Raw genomic sequence first — 24407 nt, 5'->3', positions numbered from 1 at the left:
TGTGGAGAGGAGCCTCTTAGAAACACATTGTGGAGAGGAGCCTCTTAGAAACACATTGTGGAGAGGAGCCTCTTAGAAACACATTGTGGAGAGGAGCCTCTTAGAAACACATTGTGGAGAGGAGCCTCTTAGAAACACATTGTGGAGAGGAGCCTCTTAGAAACACATTGTGGAGAGGAGCCTCTTAGAAACACATTGTGGAGAGGAGCCTCTTAGAAACACATTGTGGAGAGGAGCCTCTTAGAAACATATTGTGGAGAGGAGCCTCTTAGAAACACATTGTGGAGAGGAGCCTCTTAGAAACACATTGTGGAGAGGAGCCTCTTAGAAACACATTGTGGAGAGGAGCCTCTTAGAAACACATTGTGGAGAGGAGCCTCTTAGAAACACATTGTGGAGAGGAGCCTCTTAGAAACACATTGTGGAGAGGAGCCTCTTAGAAACACATTGTGGAGAGGAGCCTCTTAGAAACACATTGTGGAGAGGAGCCTCTTAGAAACACATTGTGGAGAGGAGCCTCTTAGAAACACATTGTGGAGAGGAGCCTCTTAGAAACACATTGTGGAGAGGAGCCTCTTAGAAACACATTGTGGAGAGGAGCCTCTTAGAAACATATTGTGGAGAGGAGCCTCTTAGAAACACATTGTGGAGAGGAGCCTCTTAGAAACACATTGTGGAGAGGAGCCTCTTAGAAACACATTGCACATCTCAGCTGCTGTTTCTACAGAGTCCTCTGTGGAGAGACATTTACCACGCAGTCTGAAACACTGGCTTCTTGGAAGTTCTCTTTTTAATGTCTCAGGGGGGAATCTGTCTCCCTGTAATATAGTATTGTCTCAGGGTGGAATCTGTCTCCCTGTAATAGAGTATTGTCTCAGGGTGGAATCTGTCTCCCTGTAATATAGTATTGTCTCAGGGTGGAATCTGTCTCCCTGTAATATAGTATTGTCTCAGGGTGGAATCTGTTTCCCTGTAATATAGTATTGTCTCAGGGTGGAATCTGTCTCCCTGTAATATAGTATTGTCTCAGGGTGGAATCTGTCTCCCTGTAATATAGTATTGTCTCAGGGTGGAATCTGTCTCCCTGTAATATAGTATTGTCTCAGGGTGGAATCTGTCTCCCTGTAATATAGTATTGTCTCAGGGTGGAATCTGTCTCCCTGTAATAGAGTATTGTCTCAGGGTGGAATCTGTCTCCCTGTAATAGAGTATAACTGTCCGTTTGTTTTCTATAAAGAGTTGTAAACAGAGATGCTGGTTTTATTAACTAGTGGAACCAAAAGAGATGCTGGTTTCATTAACTAGTTTAACTAAAAGTGATGCTGGTTTTATTAACTAGTGGAACCAAAAGAGATGCTGGTTTCATTAACTAGTGGAACCAAAAGAGATGCTGGTTTTCATTAACTAGTGGAACCAAAAGAGATGCTGGTTTTATTAACTAGTGGAACCAAAAGAGATGCTGGTTTCATTAACTAGTTTAACTAAAAGTGATGCTGGTTTTATTAACTAGTGGAACCAAAAGAGATGCTGGTTTCATTAACTAGTGGAACCAAAAGAGATGCTGGTTTTCATTAACTAGTGGAACCAAAAGAGATGCTGGTTTCATTAACTAGTTTAACTAAAAGTGATGCTGGTTTTATTAACTAGTGGAACCAAAAGAGATGCTGGTTTCATTAACTAGTGGAACCAAAAGAGATGCTGGTTTTCATTAACTAGTGGAACCAAAAGAGATGCTGGTTTTATTAACTAGTGGAACCAAAAGAGATGCTGTTTTCATTAACTAGTGGAACCAAAAGAGATGCTGGTTTTATTAACTAGTGGAACCAAAAGAGATGCTGGTTTTATTAACTAGTGGAACCAAAAGAGATGCTGGTTTTATTAACTTCTGGAACAACAAGTGATGCTGGTTTTATTAACTAGTGGAACCAAAAGAGATGCTGGTTTTATTAACTAGTTGAACTAAAAGTGATGCTTGTTTTATTAACTAGTGGAACCAAAAGAGATGCTGGTTTCATTAACTAGTGGAACCAAAAGAGATGCTGGTTTCATTAACTAGTGGAACCAAAAGAGATGCTGGTTTTATTAACTAGTGGAACCAAAAGAGATGCTGGTTTTATTAACTAGTGGAACCAAAAGAGATGCTGGTTTCATTAACTAGTGGAACCAAAAGACTGGAATTGAAATGGAATTGATCTCAACCCTGCTGTAAGCATACTTATTAACATTAACAAAGGTAATGGCAGCACATCATCAAGGAATTAAACTGTATTTTATTTATTAAAACAGAATTCTGTTCCCTTACATACTTTTTATATTTGATATAAACAGAGAAGAGATGGACAGAGGGAAGAGAAGAGTATAGAATATAGATATATATAGACATAGAAGAGATGGGTAGAGAGTGGAGAGAAGAGTATAGAATATAGATATATATAGACATAGAAGAGATGGGGAGAGAGGGGAGAGAAGAGTATAGACTATAGATATATAGACATAGAAGATATGGACAGAGGGAAGAGAAGACTATAGACTATAGATATATATAGACATAGAAGAGAAAAGTATTACAATTGAAAGTGTACATATGTTGACATGTAACCATTGTAACCCTCACTACCATTATAACCCTCGTTACCATTACAACCCTCATTACCATTATAACCCTGATAATCATTAGTCTAACAGTAATGATAGTTTGTTGATATGGTGTGAGCATCTGTACCCAGATCATCCAAAGAACCTTCCAGAACTATTTCTCATGGAATTGTAAAGATTCACTACGGAAGGAATTCTTCCAACTGGGTTAGGGGGAAGTGGTAGGTTAAGGACCTCTTGGACAATCTTCTGGGAACACCTTGACAGGACCATCTTTACCTTTGTAATATCTGTTCAACATGATTTCGAGTGCTCCCAAGGTTTGTTGATCCAATGCCCCCGTCCCCTTCTTGTTCTCCCCCCAGTATGCTCCGGCCATCCACTTCTTGTTCTTCATGTACTTCTTGTTTTCACAGCAGAAGGCTGTCCACATGAGATACGGGATGTTCACTCGGTTGTTCAGTTTGGTTTTGTTGTTGTTGGGAACTGCTCCAGTCACCACATAGGCTTTTATCTGGTCGTTAGCATCCTTACAGTTCTTCACAAGAGTTCCTCTGACATTTCTCTCCATTTCTTTCCAGCTGCCATCGTTGAAGGTGATGTCCTGGGGAATGATGTTGGTCAGGGTAAAGGTGGACTTCTGAGTATCAAGGTCATGAGCATGTGAACTTGGGAAGAGGTGACCTTTGTTCACTTTATATTTTGAGATTTTATAGTCATTTTGCTCAGCCTGGTGTTCGTATCTGCCTCCCTCTTGTATCTGCATTTCAGTGCGGTTTATGTTTTTCTCCCCGTCGAGCTGCAGGAAACAATCATTAATTTACAAGTTTTCTGTACAATAAACCCCCTTTTCTGTACAATAAACCCTCTATTCTGTACAATAAACCCCCTTTTCTGTACAATAAACCCTATTTTCTGTACAATAAACCCTCTATTCTGTACAATAAACCCCCTTTTCTGTACAATAAACCCTCTTTTCTGTACAATAAGAGAGATGGACAGAGAGGGAAAAGAAGAGTATAGACTATAGATATATATACCATCACCATCATTTGCCAGCAGCATACCACCCTGCATACCACTGCTGGCTTGCTTCTGAAGCTAAGCAGGGTTGGTCCTGGTCAGTCCCTGGATGGGAGACCAGATGCTGCTGGAAGTGGTGTTGGAGGGCCAGTAGGGGGCACTCTTTCCTCTGGTCTAAACAAAGATCCCAATGCCCCAGGTCAGTGATTGGGGACACTGCTCTGTGTAGGGTGCCGTCTTTCCGATGGGACGTTAAACGGGTGTCCTGACTCTCTGAGGTCATTAAAGATCCCATGGCACTTATCGTAAGAGTAGGGGTGTTAACCCCGGTGTCCTGGCTAAATTCCCAATCTTGCCCTCAACCATCACGGTCACCTAATAATCCCCAGTTTACAATTGGCTCATTCATCCCCCTCCTCTCCCCTGTAACTATTCCCCAGGTCGTTGCTGCAAATGAGAACGTGTTCTCAGTCAACTTACCTGGTAAAATAACGGTTAAATAAAAAAAATAAAAAAATATAGACATAGAAGAGAAAAGTATTACAATTGAAAGTGTACATATGTTGACATGTAACCATTGTAACCCTCATTACCATTATAACCCCCGTTACCATTACAACCCTTTTCTGTACAATAAACCCTCTTTCTGTACAATAAACCCTGTATTCTGTACAATAAACCCTCTTTTCTGTACAAAAAAAACTCTATTCTGTACAATAAACCCTCGTTTCTGTACAATAAACCCTCTATTCTGTACAAAAAAACTATTTTCTGAACAACAAAAAAACCTTTTCTGTACAATAAACCCTCTTTTTATGTACAATAAACCCTCTTTTTATGTACAATAAACCCTCTTTTCTGTACAATAAACCCTCTATTTTTGGGTGGGGGGGGGGGGGGGGGTTTCACAATCAAGATAATCAAGTCTCTACACCCTCCACAGTGGTAGTTTTATATTCTGTAACATAACTGTCTGTGATATACAGCAGTAAACAAATACACATGTTATGTTATATGAAAAAACATTAGTCCTACCTGGGGCTCTATCATCCAGGGATCATCTGGTCGACCCGTTGTATAACCAGTGAAGGTGTAGGCTGAGAACACAGGGATCCTGTTGGTCGTGTCGTAGAGAGTTGCAAACCTGTAGGCGTTGTTGTACTTCTGGCAAATCGGCTTGTAGCGGCCCTCGTTCTTGAATATCCCATCATACAAAATACCTGGGAGATTTGGAGTTGTTCCCTGCATGAAGAAATTCTTGCACTGTGGAACATCACTGAACTTGTTCACTACATGAGAGAGAGCAGGAGGAAGGAGAGAGAGAAGGAGGAGAGTAGAGAGATGATTCAATACCCCCATCATCACCTGAAGACTGTACACCACAGAGACAAAGATGAAGTTACAGAGACCAGTTGGTAGACTGGAGACTGTTGATCTGAGTCAGGACAGACTGCTTTAAATAGTTATTTCAGAGACCAGTTGGTAGACTGGAGACTGTTGATCTGAGTCAGGACAGACTGATTTAAATAGGTTTTCAGAGACTCCTCCTTCAGATGTCAAGACAGAAAGGGTTGATTTGCATAAACCCCTCTGTATGTTTCCATGGAAACTGCTGGAACAAATAACATGTGACTCACCTACTGTAGTTTCTAACACGTATGGACCCAGAACTTAATCACACAAGTCTATAGTTCTGGGAACACTTTGGTTCTGGTAGAAAAACGTTTTAGGATAAAAACATGACTTTACTCAGCATAGAGTCTGTCAGAAGATACACATCACACTATTACAACAGTGGGACTGTTCTGGAATTACGGTTGCTGAGATCACATTCATTAATATCCCACAAGGCTTAGCGACTCTGAATCAGCAACTCAAAGAAGTAAACTTGCATTTCCCTTGACCAGCAAATCAACATATTTAGTATGAAGTCTCAAAGGCCTCACATACATTACAGATATGATTACAACTGAATGAAACGGAGGGAGATGTGTCCAACTGAATGAAACGGAGGGAGATGTGTCCAACTGAATGAAACGGAGGAAGATGTGTCCAACTGAATGAAACGGAGGAAGATGTGTCCAACTGAATGAAACGGAGGAAGATGTGTCCAACTGAATGAAACGGAGGAAGATGTGTCCAACTGAATGAAACGGAGGAAGATGTGTCCAACTGAATGAAACGGAGGAAGATGTGTCCAACTGAATGAAACGGAGGAAGATGTGTCCAACTGAATGAAACGGAGGAAGATGTGTCCAACTGAATGAAACGGAGGAAGATGTGTCCAACTGAATGAAACGGAGGAAGATGTGTCCAACTGAATGAAACGGAGGGAGGTGTGTCCAACTGAATGAAACAGAGGGAGGTGTGTCCAACTGAATGAAACAGAGGGAGGTGTGTCCAACTGAATGAAACGGAGGGAGGTGTGTCCAACTGAATGAAACGGAGGAAGGTGTGTCCAACTGAATGAAACGGAGGAAGGTGTGTCCAACTGAATGAAACGGAGGAAGGTGTGTCCAACTGAATGAAACGGAGGGAGGTGTCCAACTGAATGAAACGGAGGGAGGTGTGTCCAACTGAATGAAACGGAGGGAGGTGTGTCCAACTGAATGAAACGGAGGAAGGTGTGTCCAACTGAATGAAACGGAGGGAGGTGTGTCCAACTGAATGAAACGGAGGGAGGTGTGTCCAACTGAATGAAACGGAGGGAGGTGTGTCCAACTGAATGAAACGGAGGGAGGTGTGTCCAACTGAATGAAACGGAGGGAGGTGTGTCCAACTGAATGAAACGGAGGGAGGTGTGTCCAACTGAATGAAACGGAGGGAGGTGTGTCCAACTGAATGAAACGGAGGGAGGTGTGTCCAACTGAATGAAACGGAGGGAGGTGTGTCCAACTGAATGAAACGGAGGGAGGTGTGTCCAACTGAATGAAACGGAGGGAGGTGTGTCCAACTGAATGAAACGGAGGGAGGTGTGTCCAACTGAATGAAACGGAGGGAGGTGTGTCCAACTGAATGAAACAGAGGGAGGTGTGTCCAACTGAATGAAACGGAGGGAGGTGTGTCCAACTGAATGAAACGGAGGAAGGTGTTTCCAACTGAATGAAACGGAGGAAGGTGTGTCCAACTGAATGAAACGGAGGAAGATGTGTCCGACTGAATGAAACGGAGGAAGATGTGTCCGACTGAATGAAACGGAGGAAGATGTGTCCAACTGAATGAAACGGAGGAAGATGTGTCCAACTGAATGAAACGGAGGAAGATGTGTCCAACTGAATGAAACGGAGGAAGATGTGTCCAACTGAATGAAACGGAGGAAGATGTGTCCAACTGAATGAAACGGAGGAAGATGTGTCCAACTGAATGAAACGGAGGAAGATGTGTCCAACTGAATGAAACGGAGGGAGGTGTGTCCAACTGAATGAAACAGAGGGAGGTGTGTCCAACTGAATGAAACAGAGGGAGGTTTGTCCAACTGAATGAAACGGAGGGAGGTGTGTCCAACTGAATGAAACGGAGGAAGGTGTGTCCAACTGAATGAAACGGAGGAAGGTGTGTCCAACTGAATGAAACGGAGGAAGGTGTGTCCAACTGAATGAAACGGAGGGAGGTGTCCAACTGAATGAAACGGAGGGAGGTGTGTCCAACTGAATGAAACGGAGGGAGGTGTGTCCAACTGAATGAAACGGAGGAAGGTGTGTCCAACTGAATGAAACGGAGGGAGGTGTGTCCAACTGAATGAAACGGAGGGAGGTGTGTCCAACTGAATGAAACGGAGGGAGGTGTGTCCAACTGAATGAAACGGAGGGAGGTGTGTCCAACTGAATGAAACGGAGGGAGGTGTGTCCAACTGAATGAAACGGAGGGAGGTGTGTCCAACTGAATGAAACGGAGGGAGGTGTGTCCAACTGAATGAAACGGAGGGAGGTGTGTCCAACTGAATGAAACGGAGGGAGGTGTGTCCAACTGAATGAAACGGAGGGAGGTGTGTCCAACTGAATGAAACGGAGGGAGGTGTGTCCAACTGAATGAAACGGAGGGAGGTGTGTCCAACTGAATGAAACGGAGGGAGGTGTGTCCAACTGAATGAAACAGAGGGAGGTGTGTCCAACTGAATGAAACGGAGGGAGGTGTGTCCAACTGAATGAAACGGAGGAAGGTGTTTCCAACTGAATGAAACGGAGGAAGGTGTGTCCAACTGAATGAAACGGAGGAAGATGTGTCCGACTGAATGAAACGGAGGAAGATGTGTCCGACTGAATGAAACGGAGGAAGATGTGTCCAACTGAATGAAACGGAGGAAGATGTGTCCAACTGAATGAAACGGAGGAAGATGTGTCCAACTGAATGAAACGGAGGAAGATGTGTCCAACTGAATGAAACGGAGGAAGATGTGTCCAACTGAATGAAACGGAGGAAGATGTGTCCAACTGAATGAAACGGAGGAAGATGTGTCCAACTGAATGAAACGGAGGAAGATGGAACATGTGTCCAACTGAATGAAACGGAGGGAGATGTGTCCAACTTGGTGAAACCAGATATTATTAATGGTTTCATTTATTGGTGTTGTTTATGTTGATGTATTGTGGTCTGAACACTGCTGAGTTTATTTCCAGTAACTGAAGTAGTTCACAGTAAGAGTTGACACAAGGCTGTGTATGTAGAGTTAGAAAATGTGGTTCCTAACAACACTGTGGTCAGAGCAGCACTGGACTGGTTAACACCTCAGACTCAGCAGCTGTAGATTCTTCAGTTGAGGCCTTTTCTCAGTAAGAGTAGAGGAGACTGGGGAACAGACTAACACTTTTAGAATTCAGTTTATTAATTATATTTTTGTGCAAACAAACATACCTCGGCTACCATAACACACTAAGTATGTTCCTAGGACATACCAGTCATTTACAATTCAACCGAGTGACGGATATTAAATGTTACAATTGACCCAGTAGGTGAATGTTCCACAGGTCAATAATTTAACAAAAAGAGAAGCAGCAAGTATATTTACTTCAGGGACTCAAAACCCTTTTTCTTCTTCAATAAAACAAAAAGTATTCAATGGATTTAAACAAAACCTCTTGGTCATGTTGAGAAACTAAACAAGCAATTGCAGTGTTGCTATTGAACGTTGGCTTGTATGATGTATGATATACTATGAATACATTTCTCATTTCATGAAACTACGGGAATCCTTTGTTTCAGGGAAACATTATATTTGTTCAACGTGCGCGTGGGGAGGAGTTCCCCTTTCTGTCCAATGAGGTCATTTCTGGACAATATTTCAGCAAGTAAAATGATGGTTCTACTTTAGAATGTGGAACACATAGCCAATAGGGAGGTTTGATTGTTACACATGATAAATAGTCACACCTGTTCCACATAGAGAGAAGTTTATCCAACCCTCCTTGTCCAGTCTTGACCACTAATTATACCAGACAGGACTCATCTTCATACAGAGGAGTTTATCCAACCCTCCTGGTCCAGTCTTGAACACTAATTATACCAGACAGGACTCATCTTCATACAGAGGAGTTTATCCAACCCTCCTTGTCCAGTCTTGACCACTAATTATACCAGACAGGACTCATCTTCATACAGAGGAGTTTATCCAACCCTCCTTGTCCAGTCTTGAACACTAATTATACCGGACAGGACTCATCTTCATACAGAGGAGTTTATCCAACCCTCCTTGTCCAGTCTTGACCACTAATTATACCAGACAGGACTCATCTTCATACAGAGGAGTTTATCCAACCCTCCTTGTCCAGTCTTGACCACTAATTATACCAGACAGGACTCATCTTCATACAGAGGAGTTTATCCAACCCTCCTTGTCCAGTCTTGACCACTAATTATACCAGACAGGACTCATCTTCATACAGAGGAGTTTATACAACCCTCCTTGTCCAGTCTTGACCACTAATTATACCAGACAGGACTCATCTTCATACAGAGGAGTTTATCCAGCCCTCCTTATCCAGTCTTGACCACTATTTATACCAGACAGGACTAACTCTAGGCCAGTTCCTCTGTTTACTTCTTTCACATATCATCACAGAAAGGTTCATCATTCAGTAAAATAATGTTTACCCAGTGGCATCCTGAGGCATTGATAGATCATGAGAGAAGAAAATATTAAATGACCATTTCTAAGCTGCTCATTTATTATGGAAAAACTCACCCCAGCACATTCTGAGGCAGGAAGGACATCACCCTCTTCTGGTCTTCACCCCATCAGGGACAGTGATGAACTGTGAGCTCTGTAGGCAGCTCCTGGTTGGGTACTGTGGGTACTAGTTGGGTACTAGTATAAATACACATATCAGAGGGTACTGTGGTAGTATAAATACACATATCAGAGGGTACTGTGGTAGTATAAATACACATTTCAGAGAGTTGGGTACTGTGGTAGTATAAATACACATAGAGGGTTGGGTACTGTGGTAGTATAAATACACATATCAGAGGGTTGGGTACTGTGGTAGTATATATACACATATCAGAGGGTTGGGTACTGTGGTAGTATATATACACATATCAGAGGGTACTGTGGTAGTATAAATACACATATCAGAGGGTACTGTGGTAGTATAAATACACATATCAGAGGGTACTGTGGTAGTATAAATACACATATCAGAGGGTACTGTGGTAGTACAAATACACACATCAGAGGGTACTGTGGTAGTATAAATACACATATCAGAGGGTACTGTGGGAGTATAAATACACATATCAGAAGGTTGGGTATTGTGGTAGTATAAATACACATATCAGAGGGTTGGGTACTGTGGTAGTATAAATACACATATCAGAGGGTACTGTGGTAGTATAAATACACATATCCGAGGGTACTGTGGTAGTATAAATACACATATCCGAGGGTACTGTGGTAGTATAAATACACATATCAGAGGGTACTGTGGTAGTATAAATACACATATCAGAGGGTACTGTGGTAGTATAAATACACATATCAGAGGGTACTGTGGTAGTATAAATACACATATCAGAGGGTACTGTGGTAGTATAAATACACATATCAGAGGGTACTGTGGTAGAATAAATACACATATAAGAGGGTACTGTGGTAGAATAAATACACATATCAGAGGGTACTGTGGTAGTATAAATACACATATCAGAGGGTACTGTGGTAGTATAAATACACATATCAGAGGGTTGGGTACTGTGGTAGTATAAATACACATATCAGAGGGTTGGGTACTGTGGTAGTATAAATACACATATCAGAGGGTACTGTGGTAGTATAAATACACATATCAGAGGGTACTGTGGTAGTATAAATACACATATCCGAGGGTACTGTGGTAGTATAAATACACATATCCGAGGGTACTGTGGTAGAATAAATACACATATCAGAGGGTACTGTGGTAGTATAAATACACATATCAGAGGGTACTGTGGTAGTATAAATACACATATCAGAGGGTACTGTGGTAGTATAAATACACATATCAGAGGGTACTGTGGTAGTATAAATACACATATCAGAGGGTACTGTGGTAGTATAAATACACATATCAGAGGGTACTGTGGTAGTATAAATACACATATAAGAGGGTACTGTGGTAGTATAAATACACATATCAGAGGGTACTGTGGTAGTATAAATACACATATCAGAAGGTTGGGTACTGTGGTAGTATAAATACACATATCAGAAGGTTGGGTACTGTGGTAGTATAAATACACATATCAGAGGGTTGGGTACTGTGGTAGTATAAATACACATTTCAGAGGGTACTGTGGTAGTATAAATACACATATCAGAGGGTAAATACACATATCAGAGGGTTGGGTACTGTGTTAGTATAAATACACATCAGAGGGTTGGGTACTGTGGTAGTATAAATACACATATCAGAGGGTAATGTGGTGGTATAAATACACACTTATCAGAGGGTACTGTGGTAGTATAAATACACATATCAGAGGGTTGGGTACTGTGGTAGTATAAATACACATATCAGAGGGTACTGTGGTAGTATAAATACACATATCAGAGGGTAAATACACATATCAGAGGGTTGGGTACTGTGGTAGTATAAATACACATATCAGAGGGTACTGTGGTAGTATAAATACACATATCAGAGGGTAATGTGGTGGTATAAATACACACTTATCAGAGGGTACTGTGGTAGTATAAATACACATATCAGAGGGTTGGGTACTGTGGTAGTATAAATACACATATCAGAGGGTACTGTGTTAGTATAAATACACATATCAGAGGGTTGGGTACTGTGGTAGTATAAATACACATATCAGAGGGTTGGGTACTGTGGTAGTATAAATACACATATCAGAGGGTTGGGTACTGTGGTAGTAAAAATACACATATCAGAGGGTACTGTGGTAGTATAAATACACATATCAGAGGGTACTGTGGTAGTATATCAAATCAAGTTTATTTTATATAGCCCTTCGTACATCAGCTAATATCTCGAAGTGCTGTACAGACACCCAGCCTAAAACCCCAAACATTAAGCAATGCAGGTGTAGAAGCACGGTGGCTAGGAAAAACTCCCTAGAAAGGCCAAAACCTAGGAAGAAACCTAGAGAGGAACCAGGCTATGAGGGGTGGCCAGTCCTCTTCTGGCTGTGCTGGGTGGAGATTATAACAGAACTATGCCAAGATGTTCATAAGTGACAAGCATGGTCAAATAATAATCATGAATAATTTTCAGTTGGCTTTTCATAGCCGATCATCAAGAGTTGAAAATAGCAGGTCTGGGACAGGTGGCGGTTCCATAACCGCAGTATAAATAACCGCAGTATAAATACACATATCAGAGGGTAATGTGGTAGTATAAATACACATATCAGAGGGTACTGTGGTAGTATAAATACACATATCAGAGGGTCTGTGGTAGTACAAATACACATATCAGAGGGTTCTGTGGAAGTATAAATACATATATCAGAGGGTTGGGTACTATGGTAGTATAAATACACATATCAGAGGGTACTGTGGTAGTATAAATACACACTTATCAGAGGGTTCTGTGGTAGTATAAATACACATATCAGAGGGTACTGTGGTAGTATAAATAAACATATCAGAGGGTTGGATACTGTGGTAGTATAAATACACATATAAGAGGGTTGGGTACTGTGGTAGTATAAATACACATATCAGAGGGTACTGTGGTAGAATAAATACACATATCAGAGGGTTGGGTACTGTAGTAGTATAAATAAACATATCAGAGGGTACTGTGGTTGTATAAATACACATAAGAGGGTACTGTGGTAGTATAAATACACATATCAGAGGGTACTGTGGTAGTATAAATACACATATCAGAGGGTTGGGTACTGTGGTAGTATAAATACACATATCAGAGGGTTGGGTACTGTGGTAGTATAAATACACATATCAGAGGGTTGGGTACTGTGGTAGTATAAATACACATATCAGAGGGTATTGTGGTAGTATAAATACACATAGAGGGTACTGTGGTAGTATAAATACACATATCAGAAGGTACTGTGGTAGAATAAATACACATATCAGAGGGTACTGTGGTAGTATAAAGACACATAGAGGGTACTGTGGAAGTATAAATACACATATCAGAGGGTACTGTGGTAGTATATATACACATATCAGAGGGTTGGGTACTGTGGTAGTATAAATACACATATCAGAGGGTTGGATACTGTGGTAGTATAAATACACATATCAGAGGGTTGGATACTGTGGTAGTATAAATACACATATCAGAGGGTACTGTGGTAGTATAAATACACATATCAGAGGGTTAGATACTGTGGTAGTATAAATACACATATCAGAGGGTTGGGTACTGTGGTAGTATAAATACACATATCAGAGGGTACTGTGGTAGTATAAATACACATATCAGAGGGTTGGGTACTGTAGTAGTATAAATAAACATATCAGAGGGTACTGTGGTTGTATAAATACACATAAGAGGGTACTGTGGTAGTATACATACACATATCAGAGGGTACTGTGGTAGTATAAATACACATATCAGAGGGTACTGTGGTAGTATAAATACACATATCAGAGGGTAGGGTACTGTGGTAGTATAAATACACATATCAGAGGGTACTGTGGTAGTATAAATACACATATCAGAGGGTACTGTGGTAGTATAAATACACATATCAGAGGGTTGGGTACTGTGGTAGTATAAATACACATATCAGAGGGTTGGGTACTGTGGTAGTATAAATACACATATCAGAGGGTATTGTGGTAGTATAAATACACATAGAGGGTACTGTGGTAGTATAAATACACATATCAGAAGGTACTGTGGTAGAATAAATACACATATCAGAGGGTACTGTGGTTGTATAAATACACATATCAGAGGGTACTGTGGTAGTATAAAGACACATATCAGAGAGTACTGTGGAAGTATAAATACACATATCAGAGGGTACTGTGGTAGTATATATACACATATCAGAGGGTTGGGTACTGTGGTAGTATAAATACACATATCAGAGGGTTGGATACTGTGGTAGTATAAATACACATATCAGAGGGTTGGATACTGTGGTAGTATAAATACACATATCAGAGGGTACTGTGGTAGTATAAATACACATATCAGAGGGTTAGAAACTGTGGTAGTATAAATACACATATCAGAGGGTTGGATACTGTGGTAGTATAAATACAAATATCAGAGGGTACTGTGGTAGTATAAATACACATATCAGAGGGTACTGTGGAAGTATAAATACACATATCAGAGGGTTGGGTACTGTGGTAGTATAAAAACATATTTTAGAGGGTACTGTGGTAGTATAAATACACATATCAGAGGGTTGGGTACTGTGGTAGTATAAATACACATATCAGAGGGTTGGGTACTGTGGTAGTATAAATACACATATCAGAGGGTACTGTGGTAGTATAAATACACATATCAGAGGGTTGGGTACTGTGGTAGTATAAATACACATATCAGAGGGTTGGGTACTGTGGTAGTATAAAAACACATATAAGAGGGTACTGTGGTAGTATAAAGACACATATCAGAGGGTTGGGTACTGTGGTAGTATAAATACACATATGAGAGGGTACTGTGGTAGTATAAATAAACATTTCAGAGGGTTGGGTACTGTGGTAGTATAAATACACATATCAGAGGGTGCTGTGGTAGTATAAATAAACATATGAGAGGGTACTGTGGTAGTATAAATAAACATTTCAGAGGGTTGGGTACTGTGGTAGTATAAATACACATATCAGAGGGTGCTGTGGTAGTATAAATACACATATCAGAGGGTACTGTGGTAGTATAAATAAACATATGAGAGGGTACTGTGGTAGTATAAATACACATATCAGAGGGTACTGTGGTAGTATAAATACACATATCAGAGGGTACTGTGGTAGTATAAATACACATATCAGAGGGTACTGTGGTAGTATCAATACACATATCAGAGGGTACTGTGGTAGTATCAATACACATATCAGAGGGTACTGTGGTAGTATAAATAAACATATGAGAGGGTACTGTGGTAGTATAAATAAACATTTCAGAGGGTTGGGTACTGTGGTAGTATAAATACACATATCAGAGGGTGCTGTGGTAGTATAAATAAACATATGAGAGGGTACTGTGGTAGTATAAATACACATATCAGAGGGTACTGTGGTAGTATAAATACACATATCAGAGGGTACTGTGGTAGTATAAATACACATATCAGAGGGTACTGTGGTAGTATAAATACACATATCAGAGGGTACTGTGGTAGTATAAATACACATATAAGAGGGTACTGTGGTAGTATAAATACACATATCAGAGGGTTGGGTACTGTGGTAGTATAAATACACATATCAGAGGGTACTGTGGTAGTATAAATACACATATCAGAGGGTTGGGTACTGTGGTAGTATAAATACACATATCAGAAGGTTGGGTACTGTGGTAGTATAAATAGACATATCAGAGGGTACTGTGGTAGTATAAATACACACTTATCAGAGGGTACTGTGGTCCCGTGTGGCTCAGTTGGTAGAGCATGGCGCTTGCAACGCCAGGGTTGTGGGTTCATTCCCCACGGGGGGACCAGGATGAATATGTATGAACTTTCCAATTTGTAAGTCGCTCTGGATAAGAGCGTCTGCTAAATGACTTAAATGACTTAAAATAAATAGTATAAATACACATATCAGAGGGTACTGTGGTAGTATAAATACACATATAAGAGGGTACTGTGGTAGTATAAATACACATATCAGAGGGTTGGGTACTGTGGTAGTATAAATACACATATCAGAGGGTACTGTGGTAGTATAAATACACATATCAGAGGGTTGGGTACTGTGGTAGTATAAATACACATATCAGAAGGTTGGGTACTGTGGTAGTATAAATAGACATATCAGAGGGTACTGTGGTAGTATAAATACACACTTATCAGAGGGTACTGTGGTCCCGTGTGGCTCAGTTGGTAGAGCATGGCGCTTGCAACGCCAGGGTTGTGGGTTCATTCCCCACGGGGGGACCAGGATGAATATGTATGAACTTTCCAATTTGTAAGTCGCTCTGGATAAGAGCGTCTGCTAAATGACTTAAATGACTTAAAATAAATAGTATAAATACACATATCAGAGGGTTGGGTACTGTGGTAGTATAAATACACATATCAGAGGGTTGGGTACTGTGGTAGTATAAATACACATATCAGAGGGTACTGTGGTAGTATAAATACACATATCAGAGGGTACTGTGGTAGTATAAATACACATATCAGAGGGTACTGTGGTAGTATAAATACACATATCAGAGGGTACTGTGGTAGTATAAATACACATATCAGAGGGTTGGGTACTGTGGTAGTATAAATAAACATATGAGAGGGTACTGTGGTAGTATAAATAAACATTTCAGAGGGTACTGTGGTAGTATAAATACACATATCAGAGGGTGCTGTGGTAGTATAAATAAACATATGAGAGGGTACTGTGGTAGTATAAATACACATATCAGAGGGTACTGTGGTAGTATAAATACACATATCAGAGGGTACTGTGGTAGTATAAATACACATATCAGAGGGTACTGTGGTAGTATAAATACACATATAAGAGGGTACTGTGGTAGTATAAATACACATATCAGAGGGTACTGTGGTAGTATAAATACACATATAAGAGGGTACTGTGGTAGTATAAATACACATATCAGAGGGTTGGGTACTGTGGTAGTATAAATACACATATCAGAGGGTTGGGTACTGTGGTAGTATAAATACCCATATCAGAGGGTTGGGTACTGTGGTATTATAAATACACATATCAGAGGGTACTGTGGTAGTATAAATACACATATCAGAGGGTACTGTGGTAGTATAAATACACATATCAGAGGGTACTGTGGTAGTATAAATACACATATCAGAGGGTACTGTGGTAGTATAAATACACATATCAGAGGGTACTGTGGTAGTATAAATACACATATCAGAGGGTTAGATACTGTGGTAGTAAAATACACATATCAGAGGGTTGGGTACTGTGGTAGTATAAATACACATATCAGAGGGTTGGATACTGTGGTAGTATAAATACACATATCAGAGGGATAGATACTGTGGTAGTATAAATACACATATCAGAGGGTACTGTGGTAGTATAAATACACATATCAGAGGGTACTGTGGTAGTATAAATACACATATCAGAGGGTACTGTGGTAGTATAAATACACATATCAGAGGGTACTGTGGTAGTATAAATACACATATCAGAGGGTACTGTGGTAGTATAAATACACATATCAGAGGGTACTGTGGTAGTATAAATAAACATATGAGAGAGTTGGGTACTGTGGTAGTATAAATACACACTTATCAGAGGGTACTGTGGTAGTATAAATACACACTTATCAGAGGGTACTGTGGTAGTATAAATACACATATCAGAGGGTTGGGTACTGTGGTAGTATAAATACACATATCAGAAGGTTGGGTACTGTGGTAGTATAAATACACATATCAGAGGGTACTGTGGTAGTATAAATACACATATCAGAGGGTACTGTGGTAGTATAAATACACATATTAGAGGGTACTGTGGTAGTATAAATAAACATATTAGAGGGTACTGTGGTAGTATAAATACACATATTAGAGGGTACTGTGGTAGTATAAATACACATATCAGAAGGTACTGTGGTAGTATAAATACACATAGAGGGTACTGTGGTAGTATAAATACACATATCAGAAGGTACTGTGGTAGTATAAATACACATAGAGGGTACTGTGGTAGTATAAATACACATATCAGAGGGTACTGTGGTAGTATAAATACACATATCAGAGGGTACTGTGGTAGTATAAATACACATATCAGAGGGTTGGGTACTGTGGTAGTATAAATACACATTTCAGAGGGTACTGTGGAAGTACAAATACACATATAAGAGGGTACTGTGGTAGTATAAAGACACATATCAGAGGGTACTGTGGAAGTACAAATACACATATAAGAGGGTACTGTGGTAGTATAAATACACATATCAGAGGGTACTGTGGTAGTATAAATACACATATAGGAGGGTACTGTGGTAGTATAAATACACATATCAGAGGGTTGGGTACTGTGGTAGTATAAATACACATATCAGAGGGTACTGTGGTAGTTTAAATACACATATCAGAGGGTACTGTGGTAGTATAAATACACATATCAGAGGATTGGGTACTGTGGTAGTATAAATACACATATAGGAGGGTACTGTGGTAGTATAAATACATATATCAGAGGGTACTGTGGTAGTAAAAATACACATTTCTGTTGTATAATAGGCGGGCATGGGGTCGGGAAAATACTTTAAAATACAGAGTTAGGACCTATTTTAAATTCCTCAAACACGTCTGTGATGGTTCTTGTTAAAAGAACTGGAGGTCTTATCACCACCAGTTCCAGGAAGTAGACCTACAGTAGGTTTACATTTGATTTGTCACACCAGTTCCAGGAAGTAGACCTACAGTAGGTTTACATTTGATTTGTCTCACCAGTTCCAGGAAGTAGATCTACAGTAGGTTTACATTTGATTTGTCACACCAGTTCCAGGAAGTAGACCTACAGTAGGTTTACATTTGATTTGTCACCACCAGTTCCAGGAAGTAGATCTACAGTAGGTTTACATTTGATTTGTCACACCAGTTCCAGGAAGTAGACCTACAGTAGGTTTACATTTGATTTGTCACCACCAGTTCCAGGAAGTAGACCTACAGTAGGTTTACATTTGATTTGTCACACCAGTTCTAGTTCATATTCCCTTTCCTGAAGAATTGTATTTCCTGACAATAATATTTAGACGGTCATTTCAGTTACTGATAAATCTATAGATTTTTGAAGAATACAGCTGTCTCAGAACCATGTCTCCATCTCTCTCTCCCTCTTCCCCCCTTCTCCCACTCCTCTCTAGCCCCTATCTATCATCCATCTCTCTCCCTCAACTCCTCTCTCCCCCTTATCTATCATCCATCTCTCTCCCTCAACTCCTCTCTCCCCCTTATCTATCATCCATCTCTCTCCCTCAACTCCTCTCTCCCCCCTATCTATCATCCATCTCTCTTCCTCAACTCCTCTCTCCCCCTTATCTATCATCCATCTCTCTCCCTCAACTCCTCTCTCCCCCTTATCTATCATCCATCTCTCTCCCCACTTATCTATCATCCATCTCTCTCCCTCAACTCCTCTCTCCCCCCTAATCTATCATCCATCTCTCTCTCAACTCCTCTCTCCTCCCTTATACATCATCCATCTCTCTCCCTCAACTCCTCTCATCTATCCACGTCTCTCTCTTCCACCTTCTCTCTCCCCCCTTATATATCATCCATCTCTCTCCCTCAACTCCTCTCCCCCCTTATCTATCCACGTCTCTCTCTTCCACCTTCTCTCTCTCCTTTTTATTCCTTCATTACTGATCTGCAGGTAGAAAATGTTACATGTATAACACACTATTACAACAGTTGGATAGTTCTGGAATTATGGTTGCTGAGATCACATTCATTAATATCCCACAAGGTTTAACACTTAACTCAGCACCCCCCCCTATCCTCTGTTAAGTTGTAACTTTGTGAGGGTGGAGACGTCACTAACCAGAACTCAGTTCTCATTACTGGAAACCAGAAGATATTAATAATGGTTTCATTTATTGGTGTTGTTTATGTTGATGTATTGTGGTCTGAACACTGCTGAGTTTATTTCCAGTAACTGAAGTAGTTCACAGTAAGAGTTGACACAAGGCTGTGTATGTAGAGTTAGAAAATGTGGTTCCTAACAACACTGTGGTCAGAGCAGCACTGGACTGATTAACACCTCAGACTCAGCAGCTGTAGATTCTTCAGTTGAGGCCTTTTCTCAGTAAGAGTAGAGGAGACTGGGGAACAGACTAACACTTTTAGAATTCAGTTTATTAATTATATTTTTGTGCAAACAAACATACCTCGGCTACCATTACACACTAAGTATGTTCCTAGGACATACCAGTCATTTACAATTCAACCGAGTGGCGGATATTAAATGTTACAATTGACCCAGTAGGTGAATGTTCCACAGGTCAATAATTTAACAAAAAGAGAAGCAGCAAGTATATTTACTTTAGGGTCTCAAAACCCTTTTTCTTCTTCAATAAAACTAAAAGTCATCAATGGATTTTAACAAAACCTCTTGGTCATGTAGAGACACTAACCAACCATTATTACATTGAATAAGAGCTTTCTACCTGGTTTCTAATTGGAGTTATTTATCTGTTACAACTGACCCTGTGTTACTTGGTTCCCCAGTCTACCCTACCTTCATGGATAATATTTAAAATGTCTGCTTCTCTTAAGTAAAAAAAAATAAAAATACTTCAATGACCATAAAAATGTTAAACAGCTGAAGCAGGTCACACAATTTTACTTCTTTTAAAATTACCTTTTGTAGTTTTGATTTAAAGATCTGGACGTTTATTTGCTAATTGTTTACATAAAGTGTTGCCTTGAATGTTGGCTTGTATGACATGATATACTATCAATCAATTTCTTATTTCATGAAACAATAGAAATCCTTTATTTCAAGGTTCATCATTCAGTAAGATAATGTTTACCTAGTGGCATCCTGAGACATTTATAGATCATGAGAGAATAAAATATTAAAATACCATTTCTAAGCTTCTCATTTATTGTGTAAAAACTCACCCCAGCACATTCTGAGGCAGAACTTGGAGACAGGAAGGACATCACCCTCTTCTGGTCTTCTCCCTACCAGGGAAAGGACAGTGATTAACTGTGAGCTCTGTAGGTAGCTCCAGGTTGGGTACTGTGGTAGTATAAATACACATATCAGAGGGTTGGGTACTGTGTAGTATAAATACACATATCAGAGGGTACTGTGGTAGTATAAATACACACATCAGAGGGTTGGGTACTGTGTAGTATAAATACACATATCAGAGGGTACTGTGGTAGTATAAATACACATATCAGAGGGTACTGTGGTAGTATAAATACACATATCAGAGGGAACTGTGGTAGTATAAATACACATTTCAGAGGGTTGGGTACTGTGGTAGTATAAATACACATATCAGAGGGTACTGTGGTAGTATAAATACACACATCAGAGGGTACAGTGGAACTATAAATACAGATATCAGAGGGTTGGGTACACATATCAGAGGGTACTATGGTAGTATAAATACACATATCAGAGGGTTGGGTACTGTGGTAGTATAAATACACATATCAGAGGTACTGTGGTAGAATAAATACACATATCAGAGGGTTGGGTACTGTGGTAGTAATAATACACATATCAGAGGGTACTGTGGTAGTATAAATACACATATCAGAGGGTTGGGTACTGTGGTAGTATAAATACACATATCAGAGGGTACTGTGGTAGTATAAATACACATACCAGAGGGTACTGTGGTAGTATAAATACACATATCAGAGGGTTGGGTACTGTGTAGTATAAATACACATATCAGAGGGTTGGATACTGTGGTAGTATAAATACACATATCAGAGGGTTGGGTACTGTGGTAGTATAAATACACATATCAGAGGGTTGGGTACTGTGTAGTATAAATACACATATCAGAGGGTTGGGTACTGTGGTAGTATAAATATACATATCAGAGGGTTGGGTACTGTGGAGGTATAAATACACATATCAGAGGGTACTGTGGTAGTATAAATACACATATCAGAGGGTACTGTGGTAGTATAAATACACATATCAGAGGGTGCTGTGGTAGTATAAATACACATATCAGAGGGTTGGGTACTGTGGTATTATAAATACACATATCAGAGGGTTGGGTACTGTGGTAGTATAAATACACTTATCAGTGGGTTGGGTACTGTGGTAGTAGAAGTGCACATTTCTGTTGTATAATAGGGGGGCATGGGGTCGGAGAAATGGGGTCGGGGAAAATACTTTTACAATGACAGAGTTAGGGCCTATTTTAAATTCCTCAAACACGTCTGTGATGGTTCTTGTTAAAAGGCCTGGAGGTCTGATCACCACCAGTCCCAGGAAGAAGACCTACAGTAGGTTTATATTTGATTTGTCACACCAGTTCCAGGAAGTAGACCTACAGGAGGTTTACATGTGATTTGTCACACCAGTCCCAGGAAGTAGGACGACAGCAGGTTTACATCTGATTTGTCACACCAGTTCTAGTTCATATTCCCTTTCCTGAAGAATTGTATTTCCTGACAATAATATATTGACGTCTTTATCCAACCCTCCTTGTCCAGTCTTGACCACTAATTATACCAGACAGGACTCATCTTCATACAGAGGAGTTTATCCAACCCTCCTTGTCCAGTCTTGACCACTAATTATACCAGACAGGACTCATCTTCATAGAGAGGAGTTTATCCAACCCTCCTTGTCCAGTCTTGACCACTAATTATACCAGACAGGACTCATCTTCATAGAGAGGAGTTTATCCAACCCTCCTTGTCCAGTCTTGACCACTAATTATACCAGACAGGACTCATCTTCATAGAGAGGAGTTTATCCAACCCTCCTTGTCCAGTCTTGACCACTAATTATACCAGACAGGACTACCTCTAGACCAGTTCCTCTGTTTACTTCAAAAACATCTTCTTCCAAATTTGATCACAGAAAAGTTAATCAGTTAGATAATGTTGACCCAGTGGCATCCTGAGGCATTGATAGATCATGAGAGAAGAAAATATTAAATTACCATTTCTAAGCTGCTCATTTATTATGGAAAAACTCACCCCAGCACATTCTGAGGCAGGAAGGACCCTCTTCTGGTCTTCACCCCACCAGGGCAAGTTCAGAAGCCTGGGGTGGATACAAGAGGGTCTGGGGTAGATCACCAGGGACAGGGGCCGAACGTGAGGCAGGAGGAAGCGCTGGAGGTACCTGTACGTCCAAGGGTTCATACCTAATACATACAGAGAATACATAAGTGACAGATACAGTACTAAGCATTCTCAGCACCATGACAGCAGATCTACAGCATGAAAGGTAAGTGACAGATACTAGATTTAGTTGTGTAACTAAAGGACAAAGAATGCACAGGCCTTTATGACAGATACAGGAAGGGAGTGTCATAATGGAAGGGGTTTCATCTGTAAAAAGTCCACACTGCATTTATGGAAAGCTGTGTATCATTCAATACATGGACAAATAGTAAGATTAACACAATGCATATCTTCCATTATTGTAAAGTATTCATGCTTGCAGAATGCCAAGGGAATTGAGTAGCCTACCTAACATTGCAATACATTGCAGACCCATATTCATGTGTAGATTGAAATGCAAGGCAAATATCCCGATTATCACACCATTAAACTAGATAACATAATACATGTATTAGCTAATCCATGACTGATACATGTTGAATAAAACTGTTATACACTGGAACCGAAAATAAACTACTGTACAGTAGCATGCTAAAGTTACTGTACTGTAGCCTGCATCACGTAAACACTATTTCACAACTTCACAGACGTCTTACACCATACAACAAAGCGCGAATATAAGCGATAGTATGCATTAAAATAGATACGATTGTAAAAATAGTATTGAAAATGCAGACAAGTGGCCGCTGATTGTACCGGTAGTTACCGATACCAAACCAATGCTACGGGTATCAGAGGTAGATGACTGCAGAGATAGAACTGTATAATGTTTTCAATTCACTTTTCCATTCTTCTTACAACTTCAGAGATGTAGCAATAAGATTACAATCCATTTCATCCAACCTTATTAAAGATACTTCCTCTGTAACTCTCCTTGAGATTTAAACAATGATCCGATGAAGGGAAAGTGTCTTCTTCTTCGATGGAGTTTAACGGCGGTTGACATCCAATGTTAAGGTGCATTACCGCCACCAGCTGGACGAGGTATTAAATAAGAAACGTAAAAACAATATCCCGGATAAGAGGTAAAACGATATCATATAAAATAAAACACGTCAACTAAAAAAAACATCATACGTCTTCAATCCCAGTCCAGTCCAAAATACATCCCTACACCGGCTCAGGGGCCTGTGATGGGGCTACATTCACCGACAGGATTTCTTGCACCGAGGAAATCAGGAAGACCCCCAAAAACGTTCAGCTGCATTCACAATGATTCCAATGTTCTTAGACTTCTTCTCTGATTGTGTCGTACAGTTTATGACCATTGTATTATTTATGCCATTTCCCACCTGGCCAAAATGAACACCTGTGTGATAATGCTGTTTGTTGACTACAGCTCGGCGTTCAAC

The 24407-nt window shown here is 40.2% G+C and overlaps 1 protein-coding gene across 3 annotated transcripts; it reads right to left on the bottom strand.

Moving 5' to 3' along the window:
* Positions 1-2252: 2252 nt before the first annotated feature.
* Positions 2253-23990, bottom strand: LOC139561398 (endonuclease domain-containing 1 protein-like). 3 transcript variants are annotated; one of them, XM_071378455.1, is made up of 6 exons: positions 23899-23990; positions 22906-23075; positions 20845-20965; positions 9797-9919; positions 4654-4907; positions 2253-3394 (listed from the first exon to the last, which is right to left on the bottom strand). In XM_071378455.1, the coding sequence occupies exons 4-6, from the start codon at positions 9804-9806 to the stop codon at positions 2822-2824; spliced, it is 837 nt and encodes a 278-aa protein (XP_071234556.1). In that variant the 5' UTR covers positions 9807-9919; positions 20845-20965; positions 22906-23075; positions 23899-23990; the 3' UTR covers positions 2253-2821. The 3 variants fall into 3 exon arrangements, with proteins under 3 accessions (XP_071234556.1, XP_071234557.1, XP_071234555.1); XM_071378456.1 differs by having other exon boundaries at positions 20845-20907; positions 22906-23959; XM_071378454.1 differs by lacking the exons at positions 9797-9919; positions 20845-20965; positions 22906-23075; positions 23899-23990 and having other exon boundaries at positions 4654-5113.
* Positions 23991-24407: the final 417 nt, after the last annotated feature.

The sequence above is a fragment of the Salvelinus alpinus genome, chromosome 31, assembly GCF_045679555.1.
Source record: "Salvelinus alpinus chromosome 31, SLU_Salpinus.1, whole genome shotgun sequence".
NCBI classification, from domain to species: Eukaryota; Metazoa; Chordata; class Actinopteri; order Salmoniformes; family Salmonidae; genus Salvelinus; species Salvelinus alpinus.
This window is presented reverse-complemented; position numbering and strand designations above follow the sequence as displayed.